This window comes from Drosophila santomea, chromosome 2R (assembly GCF_016746245.2).
Source record: "Drosophila santomea strain STO CAGO 1482 chromosome 2R, Prin_Dsan_1.1, whole genome shotgun sequence".
Taxonomy (NCBI): Eukaryota; Metazoa; Arthropoda; class Insecta; order Diptera; family Drosophilidae; genus Drosophila; species Drosophila santomea.
The window spans coordinates 18704404-18726624 of record NC_053017.2 but is presented as its reverse complement, the minus strand read 5'-3'; the positions used below and the strand labels follow the sequence as shown (position 1 = coordinate 18726624).

The 22221-nt window shown below is 44.9% G+C and overlaps 11 protein-coding genes across 14 annotated transcripts; 7 read left to right on the top strand and 4 right to left on the bottom strand.

Annotated features, from left to right (window-relative positions):
- The first annotated feature begins 272 nt into the window (after positions 1-272).
- LOC120446529 (trypsin alpha-like) lies at positions 273-1114 on the top strand. The gene has a single exon (XM_039627541.2). It carries the CDS (start codon positions 288-290, stop codon positions 1056-1058), a length of 771 nt encoding a protein of 256 aa, XP_039483475.1. The 5' UTR covers positions 273-287; the 3' UTR covers positions 1059-1114.
- A 1187-nt stretch (positions 1115-2301) lies between these two features.
- LOC120445294 (trypsin beta) lies at positions 2302-3117 on the bottom strand. Its single transcript, XM_039625597.2, has one exon. The coding sequence runs from the start codon at positions 3094-3096 to the stop codon at positions 2335-2337; it is 762 nt and encodes a 253-aa protein (XP_039481531.1). The 5' UTR covers positions 3097-3117; the 3' UTR covers positions 2302-2334.
- A 250-nt stretch (positions 3118-3367) lies between these two features.
- LOC120445293 (trypsin epsilon) lies at positions 3368-4199 on the top strand. The gene has a single exon (XM_039625596.1). The coding sequence runs from the start codon at positions 3388-3390 to the stop codon at positions 4156-4158; it is 771 nt and encodes a 256-aa protein (XP_039481530.1). The 5' UTR covers positions 3368-3387; the 3' UTR covers positions 4159-4199.
- A 107-nt stretch (positions 4200-4306) lies between these two features.
- Positions 4307-5185, top strand: LOC120445292 (trypsin alpha). Its single transcript, XM_039625595.2, has one exon. It carries the CDS (start codon positions 4342-4344, stop codon positions 5110-5112), a length of 771 nt encoding a protein of 256 aa, XP_039481529.1. The 5' UTR covers positions 4307-4341; the 3' UTR covers positions 5113-5185.
- A 1477-nt stretch (positions 5186-6662) lies between these two features.
- Positions 6663-7566, top strand: LOC120446257 (trypsin theta). Its single transcript, XM_039627130.2, has one exon. The coding sequence runs from the start codon at positions 6685-6687 to the stop codon at positions 7471-7473; it is 789 nt and encodes a 262-aa protein (XP_039483064.1). The 5' UTR covers positions 6663-6684; the 3' UTR covers positions 7474-7566.
- A 411-nt stretch (positions 7567-7977) lies between these two features.
- On the top strand, positions 7978-8853 carry LOC120446258 (trypsin eta). The gene has a single exon (XM_039627131.1). It carries the CDS (start codon positions 8007-8009, stop codon positions 8793-8795), a length of 789 nt encoding a protein of 262 aa, XP_039483065.1. The 5' UTR covers positions 7978-8006; the 3' UTR covers positions 8796-8853.
- Positions 8854-9464: 611 nt separating this feature from the next.
- On the top strand, positions 9465-10438 carry LOC120444684 (trypsin zeta). Its single transcript, XM_039624547.2, has one exon. It carries the CDS (start codon positions 9500-9502, stop codon positions 10358-10360), a length of 861 nt encoding a protein of 286 aa, XP_039480481.1. The 5' UTR covers positions 9465-9499; the 3' UTR covers positions 10361-10438.
- A 474-nt stretch (positions 10439-10912) lies between these two features.
- Positions 10913-12447, bottom strand: LOC120444681 (glyoxylate reductase/hydroxypyruvate reductase-like). 3 transcript variants are annotated; one of them, XM_039624542.1, is made up of 5 exons: positions 12293-12447; positions 11814-12225; positions 11406-11743; positions 11224-11349; positions 10913-11092 (listed from the first exon to the last, which is right to left on the bottom strand). In XM_039624542.1, exons 2-5 carry the CDS (start codon positions 12212-12214, stop codon positions 10974-10976), a joined length of 984 nt encoding a protein of 327 aa, XP_039480476.1. In that variant the 5' UTR covers positions 12215-12225; positions 12293-12447; the 3' UTR covers positions 10913-10973. The 3 variants fall into 3 exon arrangements, with proteins under 3 accessions (XP_039480476.1, XP_039480477.1, XP_039480478.1); XM_039624543.2 differs by having other exon boundaries at positions 11814-12228; positions 12293-12427; XM_039624544.2 differs by lacking the exon at positions 12293-12447 and having other exon boundaries at positions 11814-11822; positions 11861-11941.
- Positions 12448-12627: 180 nt separating this feature from the next.
- Positions 12628-14057, bottom strand: LOC120444683 (glyoxylate reductase/hydroxypyruvate reductase). Its single transcript, XM_039624545.2, has 4 exons — positions 13583-14057; positions 13093-13424; positions 12915-13040; positions 12628-12854 (listed from the first exon to the last, which is right to left on the bottom strand). The coding sequence occupies exons 1-4, from the start codon at positions 13984-13986 to the stop codon at positions 12736-12738; spliced, it is 981 nt and encodes a 326-aa protein (XP_039480479.1). The 5' UTR covers positions 13987-14057; the 3' UTR covers positions 12628-12735.
- A 382-nt stretch (positions 14058-14439) lies between these two features.
- Positions 14440-17261, bottom strand: LOC120444680 (glyoxylate reductase/hydroxypyruvate reductase). 2 transcript variants are annotated; one of them, XM_039624541.1, is made up of 5 exons: positions 17121-17261; positions 15615-16034; positions 15201-15538; positions 15005-15130; positions 14440-14682 (listed from the first exon to the last, which is right to left on the bottom strand). In XM_039624541.1, the coding sequence occupies exons 2-5, from the start codon at positions 16010-16012 to the stop codon at positions 14564-14566; spliced, it is 981 nt and encodes a 326-aa protein (XP_039480475.1). In that variant the 5' UTR covers positions 16013-16034; positions 17121-17261; the 3' UTR covers positions 14440-14563. The 2 variants fall into 2 exon arrangements, with proteins under 2 accessions (XP_039480475.1, XP_039480474.1); XM_039624540.1 differs by lacking the exon at positions 17121-17261 and adding an exon at positions 16178-16329.
- Positions 17262-20818: 3557 nt separating this feature from the next.
- LOC120445509 lies at positions 20819-21930 on the top strand. The gene is made up of 3 exons (XM_039625967.2): positions 20819-21233; positions 21293-21469; positions 21531-21930. Exons 1-3 carry the CDS (start codon positions 20883-20885, stop codon positions 21708-21710), a joined length of 708 nt encoding a protein of 235 aa, XP_039481901.1. The 5' UTR covers positions 20819-20882; the 3' UTR covers positions 21711-21930.
- Positions 21931-22221: the final 291 nt, after the last annotated feature.

Here is a 22221-nt window from a genome sequence, read left to right as displayed (position 1 = left end):
CCTTTTACTATACCAGTAAATAGTACTTTAGAATATGAATATAATAAATAGAACCAAAATTATTTAGAAAGGTGATATATAAGTAGTAGCTATATTTTCGTTGCATATTTATTTCCTTTTGTGATAAAGAGCCACGCGACTTTCGAATTATCAACAATTTTTTTTTGGGTTTTCCTGACAATCAGATGATAAAAATAATTGAAAGTTATGATTACAGTGCTGCGAGCAGAGTGGAACCTCCTATAAAAGGGGTGACCAGCTCGGAGTAAACTCATTGGATTCGCACCATGCTGAAGTTCGTGATCTTGTTGTCTGCAGTAGCCTGCGCCCTGGGAGGCACCGTTCCCGAGGGACTCCTGCCCCAGTTGGATGGCCGCATTGTCGGAGGTACTGCTACCACCATCAGCAGCTTCCCCTGGCAGATCTCCCTGCAGCGCAGTGGAAGCCACTCCTGCGGTGGATCCATCTACTCTGCCAACATCATTGTGACCGCCGCTCACTGCCTGCAGTCCGTGTCCGCTTCCGTCCTGCAGGTACGTGCTGGATCTACCTACTGGAGCTCCGGTGGTGTTACCGCATCTGTGGCCGCCTTCAAGAACCATGAAGGTTACAACGCCAACACCATGGTCAACGACATTGCCATCATCAAGCTCAGCAGTGCCCTGAGCTTCAGCTCCACCATCAAGGCCATCTCTCTGGCTAGCTCCAACCCCGCCAACGGCGCTGCTGCCTCCGTCTCCGGATGGGGAACAGAGTCCTCTGGCTCCAGCTCCATTCCCTCTCAGCTGCGTTACGTCAACGTGAACATCGTCAGCCAGAGCAATTGTGCTTCCTCCACCTACGGATACGGTAGCCAGATCAAGGGCTCCATGATCTGCGCTTATACCAGCGGCAAGGATGCCTGCCAGGGTGACTCCGGTGGCCCACTGGTCTCCGGCGGAGTCCTCGTCGGTGTTGTGTCCTGGGGTTACGGATGCGCTTACGCCAACTACCCCGGTGTCTACGCCGATGTGGCTGCCCTCCGCTCCTGGGTGATCAGCGCTGCTAACAGCGTCTAAGCGGATAACCTCTAGGTTGAGTCAAATGAGTGTGACAAAATCCATCAATAAATATTTTCGATTCCGAACATACATAAGTAGATGATTTGTATTTGGTCTGGGTACTTGAACATAAGGGGGTTTTCACAATGTTTTCTATTTAAGTTGGCGGTTAAATCTTAAAAAAAAAAGTAACTGAAGTTAAGTGTTTATTAAAGTATTAGACGAACCCCTTATTACAAATTACGTATTTTTGAATCTCCCATAGGCAAGTGGTTCTCAAGGCTGCCCACCTCACAGGTCTTATCTTTTGTAGGGAACCCTAAATTTGAGTTTGGATATTACTCATTTGGGCTTTTATTACGGTTGTGATGTATTACTCTTTCAACTTTAATGTGTCTAATCTAGCTAAAGGGTTAAAACCTAGGAAACCTTCTTGAAATATAATCTTACCTCCTGATCGAAACCAAATACCTTGGGCACAAGAGTCGACATTATGGGTGGAGTAAGGAACCAATTTAGGCCCACTTTTAAAAATGAAATAATTTTAAAATAATTCACAGTATTTCGTTAGGGAACTGTTTTTAAGAATCTCCGCAAGCATTTCGTGCCACTTTAAAATTATAATAAATCATTTAACAAACATTAGACTTAATTTGTTAAGGGAAATAGTGTTATTTGTTTAAAAATTTGCAGATCAACTACTTTGCGCTGTAATCCACACAATCTATAGGCATATTTTTAAACTCATGCTGAAGGAACTCACTCTTAAAGTGAAAGGGTAACCTAGTTTTGTGAAACTGTATGTAAAATGTATAATATAATATGTAATATGTATTTAGAATGCTGCATATTCGGCCCTATAAAATACATAAATGTATGATCAGGATCAAGCTTTTCCTATTCGCCTAACGTAGGGATCTGTAGTAATAATAATACTATAAAGTTGTAGTTCCAAATGCAAATGTATCTTAACAATGCCTAGCCGATTCTGATTCGTATTACGCCCTTCAACTTTATGGTTTTCTTTTAAGAGTAAATGGGTTGGTTTAACTTACCAAAATCCCTATTCTTTTCGGAACTGACGATTCATCAGAAAGTTATAAGAAGTAATCCTGAAAGCATTCCCTTTACTGCTTGCTATGCTCACTATATCATATAGCCATTGTATTAGGAATATTTATGAGCTAATAATTTGAGCCCTATTACTTATTTTTTAACCATGGCCATTTTGAATCATTTGAAAAAACTGGAAACACTCATGAACTGTGCATATATGATTTATTTCGCAAAATGCTTAGGAGTTGTTGATCACCCAGGTGCGGAGGGCAGCCACATCGGCGTAGACACCGGGGTAGTTGGCGGCAGCACATCCGTAGCCCCAGGAGACAACACCGACGAGGACTCCACCAGAGACCAGTGGGCCACCGGAGTCACCCTGGCACGAGTCCTTGCCGCTGGCATAAGCGCAGATCATGGAGCCCTTGATCTGGCTACCGTATCCGTAGGTGGAGGAAGCACACTGGCTCTGGCTGACGATCTTCACGCTGACGTAACGCAGCTGAGAGGGAATGGAGCTGGAGCCAGAGGACTCTGTTCCCCATCCGGAGACGGAGGCAGCAGCGCCGTTGGCGGGGTTGGAGCTAGCCAGAGAGATGGCCTTGATGGTGGAGCTGAAGCTCAGGGCACTGCTGAGCCTGATGACGGCAATGTCGTTGACCATGGTGTTGGCATTGTAACCCTCGTGGTTCTTGAAAGAGGAAACACTGATGACTACGCCACCAGAGCTCCAGTAGCTGGAACCGGCGCGGATCTTCAGGGAGGAGGCGGACACGGACTGCAGGCAGTGAGCGGCGGTCACAATGATGTTGGCAGAGTAGATGGATCCACCGCAGGAGTGGCTTCCACTGCGCTGCAGGGAGATCTGCCAGGGGAAGCTGCTGATGGTGGTAGCAGATCCGCCGACAATGCGGCCATCCAACTGGGGCAGGAGACCCTCGGGGATGGTGCCTCCCAGGGCGCAGGCTACGGCCGACAACAGGATCAGGAACTTCAGCATGTTGCGATTGAATGAATACTCCTGGAATCGAAAAGTGTGCTTTTATAGGGGTCACTATCTTGCGGGGACGTTTAATCAATGGACAAGTGAGATGGTTAAAGTGGATAACGACGTGGAGTGGTCGACGTCTGATAAGCTGATTACTTCTAAATATCACCGCCTATATCGAGGGTTTAAATGACGCAGAAGTTATGCAGCAGTTTAATGTAGCTGTCAATCAAGTAGAGATATTTGCTGCGGGAACTGTATAAAAGGAGTTTTGATCCGGGAAACGGCATACAACCGATTAAAATGCTGAAAACCGTGGTACTACTTTCCGTTTTGGCCTGCGCCTTGGCGGGCACCATTCCCGATGGCCTACTGCCTCAGTTGGATGGCCGTATCGTTGGTGGCTATGAGACCAGCATCGACGCCCATCCCTACCAGGTGTCCTTGCAGCGCGCTGGATCCCACTTCTGCGGTGGATCGATCTACTCCCACGACATCGTGATCACCGCCGCTCACTGCCTGCAGTCGATTGAGGCCAAGGACCTGAAGATTCGCGTGGGCAGCACCTACTGGCGCTCCGGCGGCAGTGTCCACTCCGTTCGCTCCTTCCGCAACCACGAGGGCTACAATGCCCGCACCATGGTTAACGACATTGCTATTATTCGCATCGAGTCCGATCTGAGCTTCCGCTCCAGCATCCGCGAGATCCGTATTGCCGACTCCAATCCACGTGAGGGCGCCACCGCTGTGGTTTCCGGCTGGGGCACCACCGAGTCCGGTGGCAGCACCATTCCCGACCATCTGCTGGCCGTTAATCTGGAGATCGTCGATGTGTCGCGTTGCCGCTCCGATGAGTTCGGTTACGGAAAGAAGATCAAGGACACCATGCTCTGCGCCTACGCCCCCCACAAGGACGCCTGCCAGGGTGACTCCGGTGGCCCACTTGTTTCCGGAGACCGCCTTGTTGGCGTTGTGTCCTGGGGCTATGGATGCGGTGATGTGAGGTATCCCGGTGTCTACGCCGATGTTGCCCACTTCCACGAATGGATCGAGCGAACCGCCGAGGAGGTGTAAAGCCACACAAACACTTGAAATAAATCGCAATTGATTCACCATTGGTATCTCTTTCTCTATTCGGGCCCAATTGCGTCGCAGGTGTAAGCCCTCGAACTTGCGGCTAGATAAGACCTGTAGTGCCGGCTGTATATAAGGTTGGACTGGCGGCATGTAACCCAGCACTCGCTAGCAACGCCCATCATGTTGAAGATCGTGATCCTCTTGTCCGCCGTGGTCTGCGCCCTGGGAGGCACCGTTCCCGAGGGACTCCTGCCCCAGTTGGATGGCCGCATTGTCGGCGGATCTGCTACCACCATCAGCAGCTTCCCCTGGCAGATCTCCCTGCAGCGCAGTGGAAGCCACTCCTGCGGTGGATCCATCTACTCTGCCAACATCATTGTGACCGCCGCTCACTGCCTGCAGTCCGTGTCCGCTTCCGTCCTGCAGGTCCGTGCTGGATCTAGCTACTGGAGCTCTGGTGGAGTCGTCGCCAAGGTGGCCGCCTTCCGCAACCACGAGGGATACAACGCCAACACCATGGTCAATGACATCGCCGTCATCCGACTTAGCTCGTCCCTGAGCTTCAGCTCAAGCATCAAGGCTATTGGCCTGGCCACCTACAACCCAGCCAACGGAGCCTCTGCCGCTGTTTCCGGTTGGGGTACCCAGTCGTCCGGATCCAGCTCCATCCCCTCCCAGTTGCAGTACGTCAACGTGAACATCGTCAGCCAGAGCCAGTGTGCTTCCTCCACCTACGGATACGGTAGCCAGATCAAGAGCACCATGATCTGCGCTTATACCAGCGGCAAGGATGCCTGCCAGGGTGACTCCGGTGGCCCACTGGTCTCCGGCGGAGTCCTCGTCGGTGTTGTCTCCTGGGGTTACGGCTGCGCTTACGCCAACTACCCCGGTGTCTACGCCGATGTGGCTGTTCTCCGCACCTGGGTGATCAGCACTGCCAACAGCATCTAAGCGGATGACCTGTAGGTTGAGTCAAATGGATGTGTTAAATTCAAGCAATAAATATTTTCAATTCAGAACATAAGAAGATGATTTTCATTTGGTCTGTTTTTGTATTTACTCCCAATTTAAATCATAGAAAAAAGGAAGCAGAAGTTAAGTGATCATTAAGGTATTACACGTACCCCTTAGTACAAATTACGTATTATTGAATTACCAACAGGGAAGTAGTTCTCGAGGCTGCCCACGTCACAGGTCTTATCTGTTTGTAGGGTTCGAGGGTATTCACAAATGGTACGATAATTCAACGCGTCTTCTGTGATTTCCAGCGATTTCAATGGGCTCGAGTGGCTAAGGGTAAACATTTGTCCAGGACCAATCTAATCAAGTTCGAGTGCATCGCGTGGCTAGGGTTCCAATTCATCTTCCATTGATAAGTTGTGTGGCTGAGTGATGGTCTGGACAGCTGTGGCAAGATTAATTAGCCGCTAAAATGAAGTAGATAAGATTGCACAGATTTGGACTCTTGAAGTTGAACGTCTTGGTGAACCGTGACTGGTGAAATAATGGGCCGTGTGAATAGATGGTTCGAATGTATTGTTTTTTATATTTGTGAATCAATTGCAACAACAATTGCGAAAGAATAAACAATTTGCAAATGGTAATCTCAATTTTTGAAGCCGATAATGGTGTTTATAAAAAGTTCCCATTATCAGTTCCATAATAAAGTTGATTTTTGCCATTTTTAAGTAGAAATTTTTTGATTAGCAGAGGTTCGTTTATGTAGCCACCCCTTATTTTAGCGGGTATTTCCAACTCGACGGAGCATTGGTGACTTTTGGGTTAATTTGCGCTTTTAATGACCTCTTAAAATTGTTTCTGTTATGACCTAACCTAATTTTGGGTATTACCTGTCGTAGGAATCTACTTTTCCACTTCGGAAATGTGGTAAAAGTTATTTCTTTTCAGGTGAAATTTCCAGTAAACCTCAATTAGGTTAAGGAGTGCCTGGCGTAACACTCACTTGTCCATGAACACCAAAGTCAAATCCATATCTAACATTGGTATGGAAAAAAATATGCTCTAGTTAATATATTTGCTACAAAAAAATGCTAAAAAAAAATTGCTAAAATGTTTCAATTCATGTAGTTTTCTGATAATTATCTTTATTGTAAAGTCATAAATGTCTTATTTGTGTCAATGCTCATTTTTTAAATATATATTCCCTATGTAATAAAGGAGTGTCTGTCTAAAAGCTCCGCAAATCCCCTAGAATGACAAGGTCAAAATATGAGGACAAGCAATCTATATGGAATAACCCCCGTTGAAGTGCCGACTTCCGAGTTGTGACTGGTGCTGCACAGATTGATAGTCTTCTTTGATTGATAGTGAGTCCCATTGATAAGGAGCAAGCCTACTGCCTTCTAGTGCTCGGTATGCTAATTCCATGGATCAAAAGATCGACCGATACTGTCGGCTGGCCACTCGAAGGTAACATTCCACCCACTTCATCAACGTACTCGCGCTGAAAGGAAGGTTATAAATGCCTGCGATGGCTCGCTGATTGGCCAGTGCTTGTCCAGAATGCAGGGATTAGTGGTTCTTCTAGTTTGCCTCGCTGTGGGTACCGCCTTTGCTGGCACAGTTGGCGTCTCCAATGCCGATCCCTTCGAGCGCGAAGGTCGCATTGTGGGCGGCGTGGATACCACAATCAGAGCACATCCCTACCAGGTTTCCCTGCAGACCAAGAGTGGCTCCCACTTCTGTGGTGGCAGCTTGATCAACGAAGATACCGTGGTCACTGCGGCCCATTGTCTGGTGGGCAGGAAAATCTCCAAGGTGTTTGTGCGTCTCGGTTCCACGCTCTACAATGAGGGTGGCATTGTGGTTGCTGTCCGTGAGTTGGCTTACAATGAGGACTACAGCTCCAAGACCATGGAGTACGATGTGGGCATACTGAAGCTGGCCGAAAAGGTGCAGGAAACCGAAGACATTCGTTACATCGAACTGGCCACGGAAACTCCGCCCACTGGCACCACCGCTGTGGTCACCGGCTGGGGTTCCAAGTGCTACTTCTGGTGCATGACCCTGCCCAAGACGCTCCAGGAGGTATCCGTCGACATTGTGGACTGGAAGACCTGCGCATCGGATGAGTACAAGTACGGCGAGATCATCTACGAGAGCATGGTGTGCGCCTATGAGAAGAACAAGGATGCCTGCCAAGGAGATTCCGGTGGCCCTCTGGCGGTCGGTAACACTCTGGTGGGAATCGTGTCCTGGGGATATGCCTGTGCATCGCACCTCCTACCCGGTGTCTACTCCAATGTGGCCGTTTTGCGAAAGTGGATCCTGAATGCAACCGAAACTTTGTAGATATATCCTGTAGACTGTACCATACTTTCGGGCATTGTGTAGCGATTCAAAACCAAAAAGCTTGCAAGCCCATTAAATTGTTATCAAGCTTCATGTGGATGATACATTTATGATTTATTAACATACATATTTGTGGCACAGTTGATTGTTGGTCTTTCTTTTCTAGCCAAATCTATGTGTATACTATGTAGTATTTATATATATTTTAATCAGCCAATTTGCAGTATTCCTTTTCATTGCTCGGATAAGGAAACTGTGCGATATACATTTTATTAGCCAATCTAAGCTTTTGATTGCTTTAAGTGGCAATTAAATATTTGATCAATATTTGACACTACTGGACTGAGGCTAATTGTTTGGCATTATTCTTAGACAGCTGTGGTTTCGGAGAAACCAGCTACCGCTCTCGTATGTTCATCTTATCGGTGTTAAAATAAAAGCCGTTTATTGATCGATTTGCGATATGGGCCAAAGCTTTTCGTTGATTTCGAGCAAAGTAAAAGATTCGATTTAGTCACTCTCCGCACCACAAAATGAACAAAGTCATATTACGGATTCCAGCGCTGCTGTTTCTTCTGGGAATTGGTGCAGTGTCGGCGCAACCAGATGGCCGCATAGTTGGTGGTGCAGATACCTCCAGTTACTATACCAAATATGTGGTGCAGCTGCGCAGGCGCACTTCCACGAGCAGCTCCTATGCCCAAACCTGCGGTGGCTGCATCCTGGACGCGGTGACCATAGCAACCGCAGCACATTGTGTCTACAACCGCGAGGCGGAGAATTTCCTGGTGGTGGCAGGAGATGATAGCCGTGGTGGCATGAATGGCGTGGTGGTGCGCGTTTCCAAATTGATCACCCACGAGTTGTACAACGCCTCCATAACGGATAACGACATTGCTCTGGTGATTGTGGATCCACCCCTGCCATTGGATAGCTTTAGCACCATGGAGGCCATTGAAATCGCCTCGGAGCCACCAGCCGTTGGAGTCCAGGCCACAATCAGTGGTTGGGGTTACACCAAAGAGAATGGCCTGCCCTCCGATCAACTGCAGCAGGTTAAGGTACCAGTTGTCGACTCCGCAAAGTGCCAGCAAGCCTACTACTGGCGTCCAGTCAGCGAGGGAATGCTCTGCGCCGGACTATCGGAGGGCGGAAAGGATGCCTGCCAGGGAGATTCCGGAGGACCTCTGGTCGTAGCTAACAAGCTGGCCGGCATTGTTTCCTGGGGAGAAGGATGCGCACAGCCCAACTATCCTGGCGTTTACGCAAATGTGGCCTACTTTAAGGACTGGATAGCCAAACAGCGAGCAGCTTATGTATAACACCTATTATAACCGCCGATTATATCAAATGTCCAATAAAATAACGTACTACAAACGAAAAACGTCTTTATAGTTCAGACAGCTTATATACCCGATTAAAGAACTGCAGTTATCGAAGTAGTAAACTCTTTATTGGTAATACAGACTATTAGGTTCACAGTTCATTTTTTAATCACGTAAATATTTTAAACCGAATTAAACAGAATTATTATATATTTAACTTAAGGAAATTCACGAAATATAAGTGCACAAAAACAAACTGATTACAAATATTTTCACTTAAATAGAATCAATTTAATCGAAGTAGTAAACTCTTTATTGGTAATACAGACTATTAGGTTCACAGTTCATTTTTTAGAGACTCCATTAATCACGTAACTATTTTAAAACCAAATTAAAACAGAATTATTATATATTTAACTTAAGGAAATTCACAAAATATAAGTGCACAAAAACAAACTGATTACAAATATTTTCACTTAAATGGAATCAATTTAAAATGTACAATTTAAAAAGCAATCCCAATTATGTTAGCCACTGTTTTAGGAGCCTATAAATCCTAATCGCTCGTAGTAACGAATGACCACGCATATCCATTATAGAATTTATGATTGCTATATTCGAATTGACCGTTAGATAAGCTATGGAAACGACGGCCAAAAAGTTTGGGCCTTCAGTTCCCTATTCTCCTTGCCTTTGTAAGCATGTCGAGCTCTTGGCTGATCTGCCTCTTGGCTCTTTTCGTCGGCGTGGTGGCCTTGACCCAAGGTCTTCCCCTTCTGGAGGAGCTGAATGATCTGAGTGATCTGGATGAGAAGAGCGTTCCGGGCGGGCGCATTGTGGGTGGCTATGTGACGGACATAGCGCAGGTACCGTATCAGATTTCGCTGCGCTACAAGGGTATCAGCACGCCGGAGAATCCCTATAGCCACCGTTGCGGCGGTTCCATTTTCAATGAAACCACAATAGTGACAGCGGCGCACTGCATCATCGGCACGGTGGCTAGTCAATTCAAGGTGGTGGCCGGGACAAACTGGCGAACCGGGTCCGATGGCGTCATCACCAATGTCAAGCAGATCGTTATGCACGAGGAGTACTTCTCGGGAGCTGCCTACAACAATGATATCGCCATTCTATTTGTGGATCCCCCATTGCCACTCAACAACTTCACCATCAAGGCCATTAAGCTGGCCTCGGAGCAACCACTTGAGGGAACGGTCAGCAAGATCAGCGGATGGGGAACCACTTCTTCCGGCGGCTCCGCCTCGAATCAACTACTCGCCGTAGATGTGCCGATTGTGAGCAACGAGTTGTGTGACCAGGACTACGGAGATTTCGGCGATGGGACCTACCGCATCACATCGGCCATGTTGTGTGCCGGCAAACGGGGTGTCGGCGGTGCGGATGCCTGCCAGGGTGATTCCGGTGGACCGTTGGTGGTGCGCGATGAGCTCCATGGAGTCGTGTCCTGGGGCAACAGTTGTGCACTGCCCAATTATCCCGGCGTCTATGCCAATGTGGCTTACCTGAGACCCTGGATCGATGCTGTTCTGGCGGGTCTCTAAATGAATTATGTCATCATCATCAGTACGTTTTGTAAATAAATTTGCTTCTGCAGCCACGTGCCACGGGTTTTTCCGAACTGAAGGTTTTTTATTAATCTTTTCCCAATATAATCAGCTTAATCAACGATTAGATGAGCGTATGGATTTAGTTTGGGTGGCTGACCAGATGTCCGATTAAAAGTATCAATGACCAAATCCCCAAAAGTATGCCATGCTGTTAGATTTGGGTGGTTAGTTGGGCTTAGAGTGGACCAATGAGCTTTGTACTTCATAATATGGGGATTTCTACACTTGGCTCTTCAACATTTATAGTGGCGCCTGCTCATTGATATGGTCTATAAAGACATTCTTAGTCATAACATTTGTTTTAGATGCAATTTTTATCCTAGGTGAAGCTGGAAGCCTAAGGGTTAACGTATTATATACACCAATAATGTGTCGGTCCCACCCGATATCCAAACCCTTAGTCAATGTCAGAACCTGATCTCCATGGTAACAAAAATGCTGTATCTTTTAGTCGGATAAGTCGACTATAGCGTTATCTCTCACACATTTAAGAAAAATACGTTTTCATCGTTGATTTCTGTTTTAATACACCTAGCTTAGAGCGATTTTAGTAGGCAGGTGACGGCATGGGCTCACCGGCCAGTCCTTGGAGGACATTACGCGAAGCCAAGTTGGCTGCATCAATGCGGGTTCTCCGGGTGGCATAGCCCACATGAGGAGTAACCACTTCATGAAAAGAAAAAAGGAGTTATCTTTAGTGCCTAATATTAATGGGACTTTATGTAGATCATCAAGTAAGGTATGACTTTGAATGACAGGTCTCCATAATCCTTAGTAAAATTTATAGGATTACTTACCAACATTGTCTAGAGCAAGTAATTTATCTTTGGAAGGAAGGGGTTCGGGATCCATAACATCTAATCCAGCTGCGAAAATTCGGCTTGATTTAAGCGCCTCGTAAAGATCATCCTGGTTGACAATTTCTACCAAAAAAGGTATACAGCATTTTAGTTGTATTTTTTTTTTCAAATATACTTACTGCCCCTGCCAACATTGACGAGTACTGCCGTTTCTTTCATTTTATTAAAGGCGGTGGCATTAAACAATCCCAATGTATCTTTGGTCAATGGTGATGCAATGATGAGGAAATCACTTTCCGCCAGGAGCGTGTCGAAATACACCTTCTTGGCATTGAACTGCTCCTCGATATCCTGGCGAACGCGATTCCGTGTGGTATATAACACGCGGTCAATCTCGAATCCCATCAAACGCTTAGCCACTGCCTGACCAATGCCACCAAAGCCATAAAAGCCCACGGTGGAGCCGCGAATGTCCTGACCCAGCATCCAGTTAAGATGGTCCTTATCCCATTTGTCACTGGTTAATAAATTAGGGATAATACATTATTTACGTATTAAATAAGAAATGAAAATATGTTTTCCATTACCTGTCTATCTTCCTGCGACCCTCTTGGAACCTCCGAGCAGCGGCGACTAATAGACCCACCGTAAGATCGGCTACCGCAACAGTAAGCATCTCAGGAGTACTTCCCAAAGGGATGCCCCTTTTCTTTAGCTCCGGCACATCCACATTGTTTATGCCCGACGACATGGTAGATACTGCCTTTAATTGAGGCCCAGCGGCATCCAGAATCTCGGCATTGAGTATGTCCCGGCCACCCCATATAACAGCATGAGCACCCTTGATCTTTTCTAGAATTTCCGGGCGATTTAGTGGAGGTTCATTTATCACTTGCAGGATCTCGCATTTCTCCTTCAGGATTTCGATGCCCTCTGGCGGCACATCGGTATGCGCTATCAGCACTTTAAAAGGCTTTGTTGTAGACATTTAAAGTTCCTCTGCTGACAAAAAGATATTATTTGATAGGAAACAAAATCACAAGTGCCACTTTCGATAGATAATCACTTAGCAGAGAGTTCCAAAAATTCTCTTCGTTCGTCAGCAGTTTAAAAGCTTTTTGTTCGCTTCTTCTCTTTGCAGCTCTTAAATTAGCGAAAATATCAGCATCTGTTAGCACCGAAGCTCTATTCCCTACGTTTGATGAACGACTGACCACTGTTGGCTTTGGCGCCCGACTTTTATAGAGCACCAGATATCGCAAACCCTATCTCAGAAAAAAGCTGACAACACAACGCATGAAGAGCTTTGGGTTGGGTTCGGTAAAAGTAATAATTTGCATAATTATTTAATTGTTGCATTTAACAGCAAATTTTAAATGAATCTATAAAAAATATGTGTACTACGTTCGACACTTATTGGTTTAATATACGAGTATAGTTGGTTTCTGATCCCAGTATACGAGTATACTGGAAACAGAAGAGTATCTTTTATTCATATTTTACATCTTCTCAGTAGGCAGGCTTTATCATGGGCTGCCCTTCGATGGCATTCAAAATATTATTGGCAGCAAGCAAACTCATTTCAATAGTAGTCTTCATTGTCTGTGTGCCCATATGGGGAAGGATAACTGTAGAAATGTAATTTCTATTGTAGTGCACCCAACGAGAAGGATATACGAGTAACTTACCACAATTCGGCAGTTTGAGAAGAGGACTATTGGCGGGCAGTGGTTCTGGAGTGGTCACATCCAAGCCGGCGGCAAAAATTCTACCACTTGTCAAGGCGTCATGGAGGTCAGTTTGATTTACCAGACCTGTAAAAATCGATTTATAGGCCCTACGTTTATACAGTTCTTGTAATACCACCTCCTCTGGCCACATTGACAAACACAGAGCTCGGCTTCATCAGTTCAAAGGCCTTTGCATTGAACTTCTCTCGGGTTTCGTTTGTAAGTGGAGCAGCTACCACCAGGAAGTCACTTTCTTGTAAAAGTTCCTCAAAGGACACGTGCTCTGCCTTAAAATCGCCATCGTTTTCCTTTCGGGTGCGTGTATGGTAGATGATCTTGGCCACATCCCAGCACTGCAATCGCTTGGCGATGGCTTGACTAATACCGCCAAAACCAAAGAAACCGATGACTGAATCGCGAATCTCCTGACCCATCATCCAGTTAATCTGCTCGATTTTCCACTGGGACCTGTCAATATTATGATGAAATTTATCAAAATCAGTCGGTATCCATTTTAAACTTCAAAATTGAAACTTAAGATACCTGGCTAGTTTGCAGCCCTTACTCAAAAAGCTTTCAATACTAAAAGCTTTTGAAGCCAAAAGCGCCCATCAGCTGTTTCTTACCTCTCAATTTCGGTGCGCCCGGCGTGAAAGTGACGACCGGCTGCAATCATCAAACCAATGGCAAGATCGGCCACCGAATTTTTCACCACCCCGGGTGTGTGGCCCAAGGGGATGCTCCTCTTTTGGAACTCGGGAATATCCACAAAATCGATACCGGAGGACATGGTGCTCACGCAACGCAGCTGGGAACCAGCAGCATCGAGGATTCCAGCATTCAGTGGCTGATAGTGCGCCCAATAGATGGCATCCACTCCGGGCACCTTTTGCAGAATCTCCTCCCTCGAGGGCGGCACACTCTGGCAGATGATGGTCTCCGCTCCACGGGATCGAAGCAGTTCCAAAGCCGGTGCAGGGACATTTGGATGTGAAATCAGCACTTTAAATGCCCTTGTCGCGCGAGACATTATGGGGGAAAAATATAGGACTACCAGCAACCGATAGCAGAGCTAAACTGTTAGGTGGAAATTTCCGAGATAACAATTCAAGCTTTTTCTGTGCCCCGCTCTTAAGCTCAGTATTTGCTCTTAAGCTATTACATTTTAGTTTGCTCTCATCTCTCGAAATGCTAAGCGTTACTACACACTTTGTATGGCTGGAATATGTAATGATGTATTACAGTCAAAACAAAGGTGTACAATTAGTCAATTAAATATTATTATTATTTACTATTAACAACCAATCTAATGTACTAATGAATATTTCACTCATAAATCTGTACATATAATTCAAGTAAATATATATTTTTAAGATGTTTCTATCAGCGACTCTCCTAGGCTTTACCTATTTCCTATTAATCAGTTATGCCATTAGATTAGATTCCCACATACTGAAATTAGCCACTTTGCACCCGGAAACAGTTGTTTTTTTTCTTTGCAACTTTATTTTCACATCTACTGACAAGTCAAGGCCTTTTTGGGCTGGCATCCCAAACTGGTAAGCAGCGCTGGAAAGCCATATTTTCCATAATTGTATGTAAATCTACTAGTACGCGGGCGACAGCATGGGCTCCCCAGCCAAGCCGCGGAGCACATTATGGGCAGCAATGGTGGACATGTCGGCACGGGTGCGCTTTGTGGCTGATCCAATGTGGGGCAGGACGACTGAAAGTTACGGAAAAACATCGAGTGGTTAGTTCAAGATACGATTACCCACACCAAGATAACAATCATTTAATAAATCAACAAAAATAAAAGGGGACACTAAAGGTCGACAAGAACGCAGAAATATGATAAAACTAAACAAAAAAAAACGTCACCTTATTTTTTAGTAACCTTCAAGAAACCTTAATGAAATCTTTCCAAAATACTTTTAGACATTGTCAACCACTAAAGAGATAAGGCAAAATCTTTTCATTGATAAGGAGTATTTGCTAGGTGGGGGCCTAAAAAGCAACTACAATTTTATTTTCATTTTCCCACTCACCAGCATTGTCAAGCGTCAAGAGCTTATCCGTGGGCGACAAAGGTTCCGGATCCGTGACGTCGAGTCCGGCGGAAAAGATTCGGTTGGACTTCAAAGCCTCGTAGAGGTCATCCTGGTTGACAATTTCTGAGGGTTAAATTAAGAGGTTTACATGGATATTTCTGTCAAGAAACGCAATTGGTCCTGTAAAACTTACTGCCTCTGGCAATATTAATCAGCACTGCAGTCTGCTTCATCTTGTTAAAGGCGGTGGCATTAAAGACGCCTTGTGTGTCCTTGGTCAAAGGAGAAGCGATCACAATAAAGTCACTCTCGGCCAGAAGGGTATCGAAGTCCACTTTCTTGGCATTGAACTCCTCCTCGATCTCCTTGTGAACACGACGGCGTGTAGTGTACAGCACCTTGTCAATGTCGAATCCAGACAAGCGCTTGGCAATAGCCTGACCAATACCTCCGAAGCCATAGAATCCCACGGTGGAGTCACGGATATCCTGGCCCAACAGCCAGTTAAGATGGTAGTTTTCCCACTGGTCGCTTTAAAAACGTTCGAATTATTATATTTTTTGACAGCAAAAAAGATTGACACTACCAGTCAACTACTAATACTCACTTGTCGATCTTCTTGCGACCCTCGTGGAAACGGCGACTGGCGGCAATGAGGAGACCCACTGCCAAATCCGCCACGGCGGTGTTGAGAACGGTGGGCGTGTGTCCCAGCGGGATCTTGCGCCTCTTGACCTCCGGCACATCGACGTAGTCGATGCCCGCCGACATGGTGGAGATGGATTTAAGCTGAGGGCCGGCAGCATCGAGGGCCTCGGCATTGAGGGGTTGGTGTCCACCCCAGAGAACGCCATCCACGCCACGGATTTTCTCCAGCAGCTCCGCCCTGTTGGTGGGAACACTCTGCACCTGGATGATCTCGCAGTTCTCCTTTAGCAGATCAATGCCCTCCTGGGGCACCTCGGGGTGTGTCACCAGTACCTTGAAAGCCTTGCCAGCGGACATTGTGCGATTCTGGTTCTGATTTCTGCGTGGGAGGGAGGCATTACAATCGGCGATTAACAAGGCCACAATCAGTGGCAGCAGCAAATTGGCGATCGATCGCATTTTGACGTGTTGCGATCGAAGTCGAGTGTTGCGAGCGACTGAACTTTCAAGCGGCATACGCACCCAGCTTTAAGAAGCGGCGAGAACGCAAAGCCGCTGATCCGACTGCTCCGACCCACGATCGCAGCCGATAAACCAATGAACCTGTTTAGCATTATAATCATCGCTCTAACTCTCTTCCTATATGTATGTATGTATATGTTTGCTTTCAAGCCGCCGAGCAGCTGATGTGATTCTGAGTCTCTTCTGGTTTAAGAGCTAAGCTATAATATTGCAGTTTTTATTGGGGTGGATTCCATAATCAGAGAGACTGTTTTTGTTTTTGGATAAATAACAATAACCAATTGTCAAAAATAAACATTCTATAATTAAGTTTCAATTCGTTTCACTGAAAAAATTACGAAACAAAGATAAATTTATCAAAGGCTCTAAACCAATTATTATGGTTAAAAAAAGAGACAATTAATTTAGTGGAAAAAGGATTATTTACTGCGGTCAATAATTAAACTAACAACACCCAAGCCGGTGAGTATCAGAAAATTAGTAAAGTACTTTAACTTGGTGGTTATTCATTCGGTCGCTATCGCCGCACTTGAGACAAAAGATTTATGGCGAAATTCCCCAAACAAAAACTTTTAGATATGTTCTAATTATTTTTTCACGACTCATTCAATTCAACACTTTTGACAATTTGAGTTGTTGCCATTGTTTACGGGAGGGAATGGAAAAAAACCACACAAACATTTCGATATTAATACACTATCTGTTTGATGTCACAAACGAACAAACCATCACTCTTAAAAATTCTCTTAACTAAAATGTTTGCGACAGCAATGCCACATCAGAACCACTTATTATTTTGTTTTTGTACTCTATGCTACACTTTGCCTCCAAACGTATTCGATGTGAAAATTTAACTAAAACTTTTTTCTATTGCCTAGGAAATAAAAGCTCGCGATCCGACTGAGTTTATTAGTTCTCTTGGTATGTATGTACTTTCTCTTACCGTAGATCTATAGAACTACAATACTTTTCAGCTTTGCGTTTGCCGCACGACTGAGAAGGGAACCCAAAGCTTAAGCCTTTTATAGAACCCAACCAGTATCGCAAGTGAAGTATTGATTCCCAAAAAAGAGTTAACAGCACATGAATTGTGACAATTTGTCTGCTGCTTTAGGAATAATTTGCCTACATATTAATTCGCTTTACATTTTATGTAATGATGAAATGGGTGTACAGATGTTTCGAGAATACAATTGAAAAGATTCATCAAAATCAAATCGCATACATAAAATAATTAAAACAATACGCTATCTAAGAAACTTAAATTATCGTAGAATACACATTTTAAGGCCGCAGTATCCCTTAATTCTCAAGTAAAAATGTAATTTACTATTTAACATAATATTGGGGCTAGATGAACTGGAATTCCAGTGCTATCAGCGATCGGCGATTCCCCCCTCTGATTAAACCATCATTGGCCATCCCTTTCTTTCGATGCACTCTGCGCTTTGCCGGCACTCATCAGTCCGTCCCTTTCCGGCTGCTTATCTCGCAAGGCTCCTTATCGGTGCGAACGGGACAGAAACGGAACTCTTTAAGGGAGTGAGCAGTTGGGAAAGCTGCGCGCCTGCTAGAAATACCAGTTGGGGACTTTTCCCATGTGCTCGCATGCTATTTCCAACTGGAATGGGCACCACCGCAGTTGGAGCCACTGGAGCAGTGGAGCCATTAGGCGTGGTGCCATGGAGCCGAGGCACTGGTGGCGAAGGCGGTTGGAACGTGGAACCTACACGAACAGCACTATTTCGCAGTGCAGTACGTTTTTTTGTGAGCGGATCTGCTCAAATTTTGTCCGCAGAGCAGCAGGCGCACAGCGTTGGCCAACGCACCCCGCTGTACCCTTTTGTATGTACGCTTTTTCGCTGTGTGAAAGCGGCGGCAAGAACCGTTCGCGTTGGCGTTAACGTCGCCGTCAGCGATGAGCGTCTTCGCTATAAACTAGCTGGAAATTCGTGAACCAATGCTCTTGAGTTTAAATTGGTAGTCCAATATTTTACTGACTAGATCTTATTGAATTTATATATATATAAATAGAGGTAGTATTCCAATAAAGGTTATTATTGATTAATAATATCAATTAGGCAATGGTTTATAGCACTGTTGCTATACAAACCATTACCGATTTAACTTAGCTTGAACGTGAACTATTTTAACATAGTTTAAACCATGCCTTCTCTGAAAGTTGTGCACTTCAGCTTAAATTTGAGATTTGGCCCAGACACTGCAACTGCAGTCTGTCTAACTGAAAGCGAAACGAAAAACCAACAAAATCTTAGCGCTTTGTGCGAGGGTGGATTTTTTTGTTGTCGCGGCGCTGCGCTGCGTCGGTGATTGCTGTTTCTTCGTTCCCCACTGCGGTATACATATTTTCTTCGTGCCTTGTTCTTTTGTTTCGTGGCGATTGTGCCGCAGAGTGCCGCACTTTGGTGCTTTTCTCGTTTTATGCTTTCCTGTTACCAAAACACGATGCGTCATTTTGACTGACGTAACCGGAGACAACATTCCAATTGGAGACAGCTGTCTATCAGACGCGACCGTCGCTGTAATCGTTATCGTTCCCTGCTGTTGTTGTTCCTTTTGCTATGGCCGTTGTCGGTGGGGCGTTGTCGTTTACCGTTACGTCTGCTGCCGCCGGCATTGCCAGCGCTAAGCTGCGGTTTGGTGAACAAGTAATCAGCAACTGATGACAGCAGACAGACGGCGATGAGAGTGTGTGCGGCGGACAGAGAAGAGAAAATGGAGAGAGATAGAGATAGAGAAGGCGGAGAGTGAAAGACGGGCATAACGACAAAAATGAAAATGGAAAGGGCATCACTCGATCTCTCCACTGAATCGTTGCCTTGACATGAGCATATGTATGTACGTATTAATTAGTTAGAATCTTGGAAAGGCTACTACTAGTAGCATTAGTTAGTACATTACTGCAGCTTCGATATCATCCCAAACTGTCATAGAGAATACCTAGAATATGAAGACATTGTGTTCCCTTATTTATTCAGTCTGGTTCGAACTAAGAACAAAGTGGGCATACTTTTAGGCACCTTTCTGACCTTTCTGACCTTAAACATTTACCTAAAACTCGCTGATTGCATTCACAAGGTACGTTTGGACTTGCTTCCCGACAGGGCACTGCCAAGCTTTCCCAGTACTCAGTGGGTTAAAGTTAAATGTCAAGGTCAAGTTGCAGACACCTAAACAGCATCCGCAAACATCTAAGTCTCCGTACTGCTTGCGCCGCATTCTGATTGCTTCATATTTGGCGACAGCAGCAGCGGGAATCGCAAATGGCGGCCGAGCGACAAAGCTGCAAAGCGAGGCGTCGCGCACTCCGCGCAAGCGCCTTCCGAGCGCCCAACTCCACTCTGCGGCCAGCCAAGATGGCCAAGAAGAAAGGAAAGTGGGACGTGCCGGGCCACAAAAAAAGTGGCCAACCGTCACCGATTTTTATAGTGTAGGCTCCCTAAAATTGACGCGCAACATTGAGGCAGGTCCCTCTACGCGATATAACGGAACAGGCGACCAGAGTCGCCAGCAGCGTGAAACCCCAACGGAAGACAAAAAGCGAGAGCGAGCTGTGTCTGTGTGCCTGAGTTTCTGTGCGTGTGGTGGTAAGCTCCAAGTCAATGGGGTGCCTACACACGTCACAGCTCTATGAATAAAACGGCGCGAGAGCAGAGCGGGAGTGAGCTCCGCCACAAGCTCCACAACAGAGAGAGATAGAGAGGGAGAGAGAAGTAGAGTTGGCGACGTGGGAGTTTATGAACACTTGCATATGTGCAAGCACAGTCCGTCCTCATTACGCAAAAACAAATAAAATGTTTGATTTGTCCCCTATAACACTTAATATTATTTATAGGTTTGTTATGTGAATATGGCTTTATTAAGCTGCAATGTTTGTTAGTTAGGTATTCCAATAAATTGTAACCAGCAGTCAGGTACTTATTCACTGTAGTCATTCCTAAGATTCCAGTTGCTCAGTAAGGTACATATGTACAAACATTGTTTTGTATGTAAGTACGTAGTTATGTAGCTACTGCAGCTGTTGGCTTTGTAATTATGTTAACATTGACTGACGTCAGGCGCGGGTCGTAATTTACATGTATCTGCTCGTTGGTTTTTGTTGCAGCAGTCACTGTTGCTTACCGCACATGATAATTATGGGAATGCAAGTGCTTTGTTTTCGCTGAATTTGCTGTTAATGAATTGGGAACACGTCCAGGGTTGGAAAATGGGTCATGCATGTGGCTGTTTCTTAGGCTGGACTTTTAAACAAGAGAGAATGCTATAGTCGAGTTCCCCGGCTATAAGAAAACCGTTACTACCTGTTAAATACTTTTCAACGACTCTAGTATACCCTCTTACTCTACAAGTAACGGGTATAATAAATATTAAAACCCGTTATTGATTTGGAAACGTTTTTACTTTCGACAAGGATTGAAGATTACTTTGACTTAATGGTAGGCTAGAAAGTTTGAAAACACCGTAATTAAATGCTTATATTTTACTAAGGTAATTGGTACTACATTTTGATGATCTTGATTATTCTTATTTCAACGAAGAGAGTTTTGTCCACAATTTTGATGTGTATCTATGTACATATGTATATTTGATTTGACGCTATATACGACAGTTGTAAAGCTAGGTATTTCTGGTATTTGAAAATGCAATGTAAAGCAATGCACAGTTTGTCGGTTATAAGCGTGCAATGAGTAGATTTGATCGTATTGCCGATAAAAGACATGTTAATCGGCATTCGATCTATACCTTTTGCCATACGCTATATAAGGCCGGCACAATAAGTGCTTGGCATACAACAATGTTTGCTACTCTGCTGCTGCTCATCTTGGGGTCGACCAACATTTTGGCCACAGACTATATACTATTGGTTGAGGATCCAGATATCTACACGCCGTGCACGGAAGGTCCTCCTGGATCTATTAGCCTGAATGAAGCCTTCGACGTAAGCGAAATGCAGGTTGAAATGGATGAGGAGGGAATTCATGTGTCCGGAAATATTACAGCTAGATGGAGCTTGCCGCGCTCGAATCGAATTTCTGTACGTTAATTCGGCTTAGCTTCTTTCCGTTTTGTAACAAAAATTGCTTTATTCTTTAGGCGAAGATGAGTGTTCTCCACTTTAACCGCGGTAGCTGGGAGCCCACAGTATTTAACTCTCTCACGCCGGACTTCTGCGCTGTGATGTTCAATCCAAATCTGTTTTGGCATAAATACTGGTTCAAAAATTTTAAAAACCGCGAGGAGATCCAAGAAAAGTGCCTCGCTACGGAGGGTGTAAGTATAGTAAACTCGAACCAAATGTAGATACCGTTTCGAAATGGAGAACTCTTTTTAGACCGTTCTAATGTACAACCCGTTTGTTGTGATTCCGCGACTAAATAATGTAATGGGACCCACCCTCAAAGGACGATATAAGGTAGTTTTCCTGTTCGAAGCATTCAACGAACAGGACGAAAGACAGCCTTCATCCGTGTGCTTCGAGATAACGGGCGATGCTGAAAAAACAGGCAATTGATAGTTTCGAGCTGTCATAATGTATATTGGCGAATACGGTTTGGTCTTAATAATCCTAATTGGTAAAAAAAAACACAAATAGCAATATATGCTACTTCCATCACTCTAAATTAAACAAGAGAGAACGCTATAGGCGATTTTCTCGACTATCAGATACCCGTTACTCAGTGGGCGAATGAGTATAAACCACTCAACAGTCAAAAATAAGAATTTCTTTTCGAAATAAATGGAATAATTGGAAAATAAGCTCTATATTGCAACTTGGTTTTGCTATGAATAACTACAAAGCTATTTGTAAACTGATTACAAATATGTATTTTATTTTACATTTAGCAAATCAGATATCGTTGAATTCCTAACAATTAAATGTTATTAACAACATTGTTGAGCACTTATATAATCAATTAAAAAGTATAATGACCCATGGTCTACCTAAATTAAAAGTTAACACGCATACGGCTAGATTACCGTCATGAAAGCAATCGACATGGAAAATAGGATTTTTGACCTAG

What these genes read in the sequence shown, in the direction of transcription:
- LOC120446529 (XM_039627541.2), top strand. Translation starts at nt 288, where the DNA reads ATGCTGAAGTTCGTGATCTTGTTGTCTGCAGTAGCCTGCGCCCTGGGA.
- LOC120446257 (XM_039627130.2), top strand. Translation starts at nt 6,685, where the DNA reads ATGCAGGGATTAGTGGTTCTTCTAGTTTGCCTCGCTGTGGGTACCGCC.
- LOC120444680 (XM_039624540.1), bottom strand. Translation starts at nt 16,278, where the DNA reads ATGATTATAATGCTAAACAGGTTCATTGGTTTATCGGCTGCGATCGTG. An exon ending in TCGCCGCTTCTTAAAGCTGG is followed by an intron (nt 16,035 to 16,177) that starts GTGCGTATGCCG and finishes CCTCCCACGCAG; the next exon opens with AAATCAGAACCAGAATCGCA. An exon ending in GGTCGCAAGAAGATCGACAA is followed by an intron (nt 15,539 to 15,614) that starts GTGAGTATTAGT and finishes ACGTTTTTAAAG; the next exon opens with CGACCAGTGGGAAAACTACC.
- LOC120445509 (XM_039625967.2), top strand. Translation starts at nt 20,883, where the DNA reads ATGAGTAGATTTGATCGTATTGCCGATAAAAGACATGTTAATCGGCAT. An exon ending in CGCGCTCGAATCGAATTTCT is followed by an intron (nt 21,234 to 21,292) that starts GTACGTTAATTC and finishes TTTATTCTTTAG; the next exon opens with GCGAAGATGAGTGTTCTCCA. An exon ending in AGTGCCTCGCTACGGAGGGT is followed by an intron (nt 21,470 to 21,530) that starts GTAAGTATAGTA and finishes AACTCTTTTTAG; the next exon opens with ACCGTTCTAATGTACAACCC.
- LOC120445293 (XM_039625596.1), top strand. Translation starts at nt 3,388, where the DNA reads ATGCTGAAAACCGTGGTACTACTTTCCGTTTTGGCCTGCGCCTTGGCG.
- LOC120445294 (XM_039625597.2), bottom strand. Translation starts at nt 3,096, where the DNA reads ATGCTGAAGTTCCTGATCCTGTTGTCGGCCGTAGCCTGCGCCCTGGGA.
- LOC120446258 (XM_039627131.1), top strand. Translation starts at nt 8,007, where the DNA reads ATGAACAAAGTCATATTACGGATTCCAGCGCTGCTGTTTCTTCTGGGA.
- LOC120444684 (XM_039624547.2), top strand. Translation starts at nt 9,500, where the DNA reads ATGTCGAGCTCTTGGCTGATCTGCCTCTTGGCTCTTTTCGTCGGCGTG.
- LOC120444683 (XM_039624545.2), bottom strand. Translation starts at nt 13,986, where the DNA reads ATGTCTCGCGCGACAAGGGCATTTAAAGTGCTGATTTCACATCCAAAT. An exon ending in GGGCGCACCGAAATTGAGAG is followed by an intron (nt 13,425 to 13,582) that starts GTAAGAAACAGC and finishes TAATATTGACAG; the next exon opens with GTCCCAGTGGAAAATCGAGC. An exon ending in TGTCAATGTGGCCAGAGGAG is followed by an intron (nt 13,041 to 13,092) that starts GTGGTATTACAA and finishes CGATTTTTACAG; the next exon opens with GTCTGGTAAATCAAACTGAC.
- LOC120444681 (XM_039624542.1), bottom strand. Translation starts at nt 12,214, where the DNA reads ATGTCTACAACAAAGCCTTTTAAAGTGCTGATAGCGCATACCGATGTG. An exon ending in GGTCGCAGGAAGATAGACAG is followed by an intron (nt 11,744 to 11,813) that starts GTAATGGAAAAC and finishes TTTATTAACCAG; the next exon opens with TGACAAATGGGATAAGGACC. An exon ending in CGTCAATGTTGGCAGGGGCA is followed by an intron (nt 11,350 to 11,405) that starts GTAAGTATATTT and finishes CTTTTTTGGTAG; the next exon opens with AAATTGTCAACCAGGATGAT.
- LOC120445292 (XM_039625595.2), top strand. Translation starts at nt 4,342, where the DNA reads ATGTTGAAGATCGTGATCCTCTTGTCCGCCGTGGTCTGCGCCCTGGGA.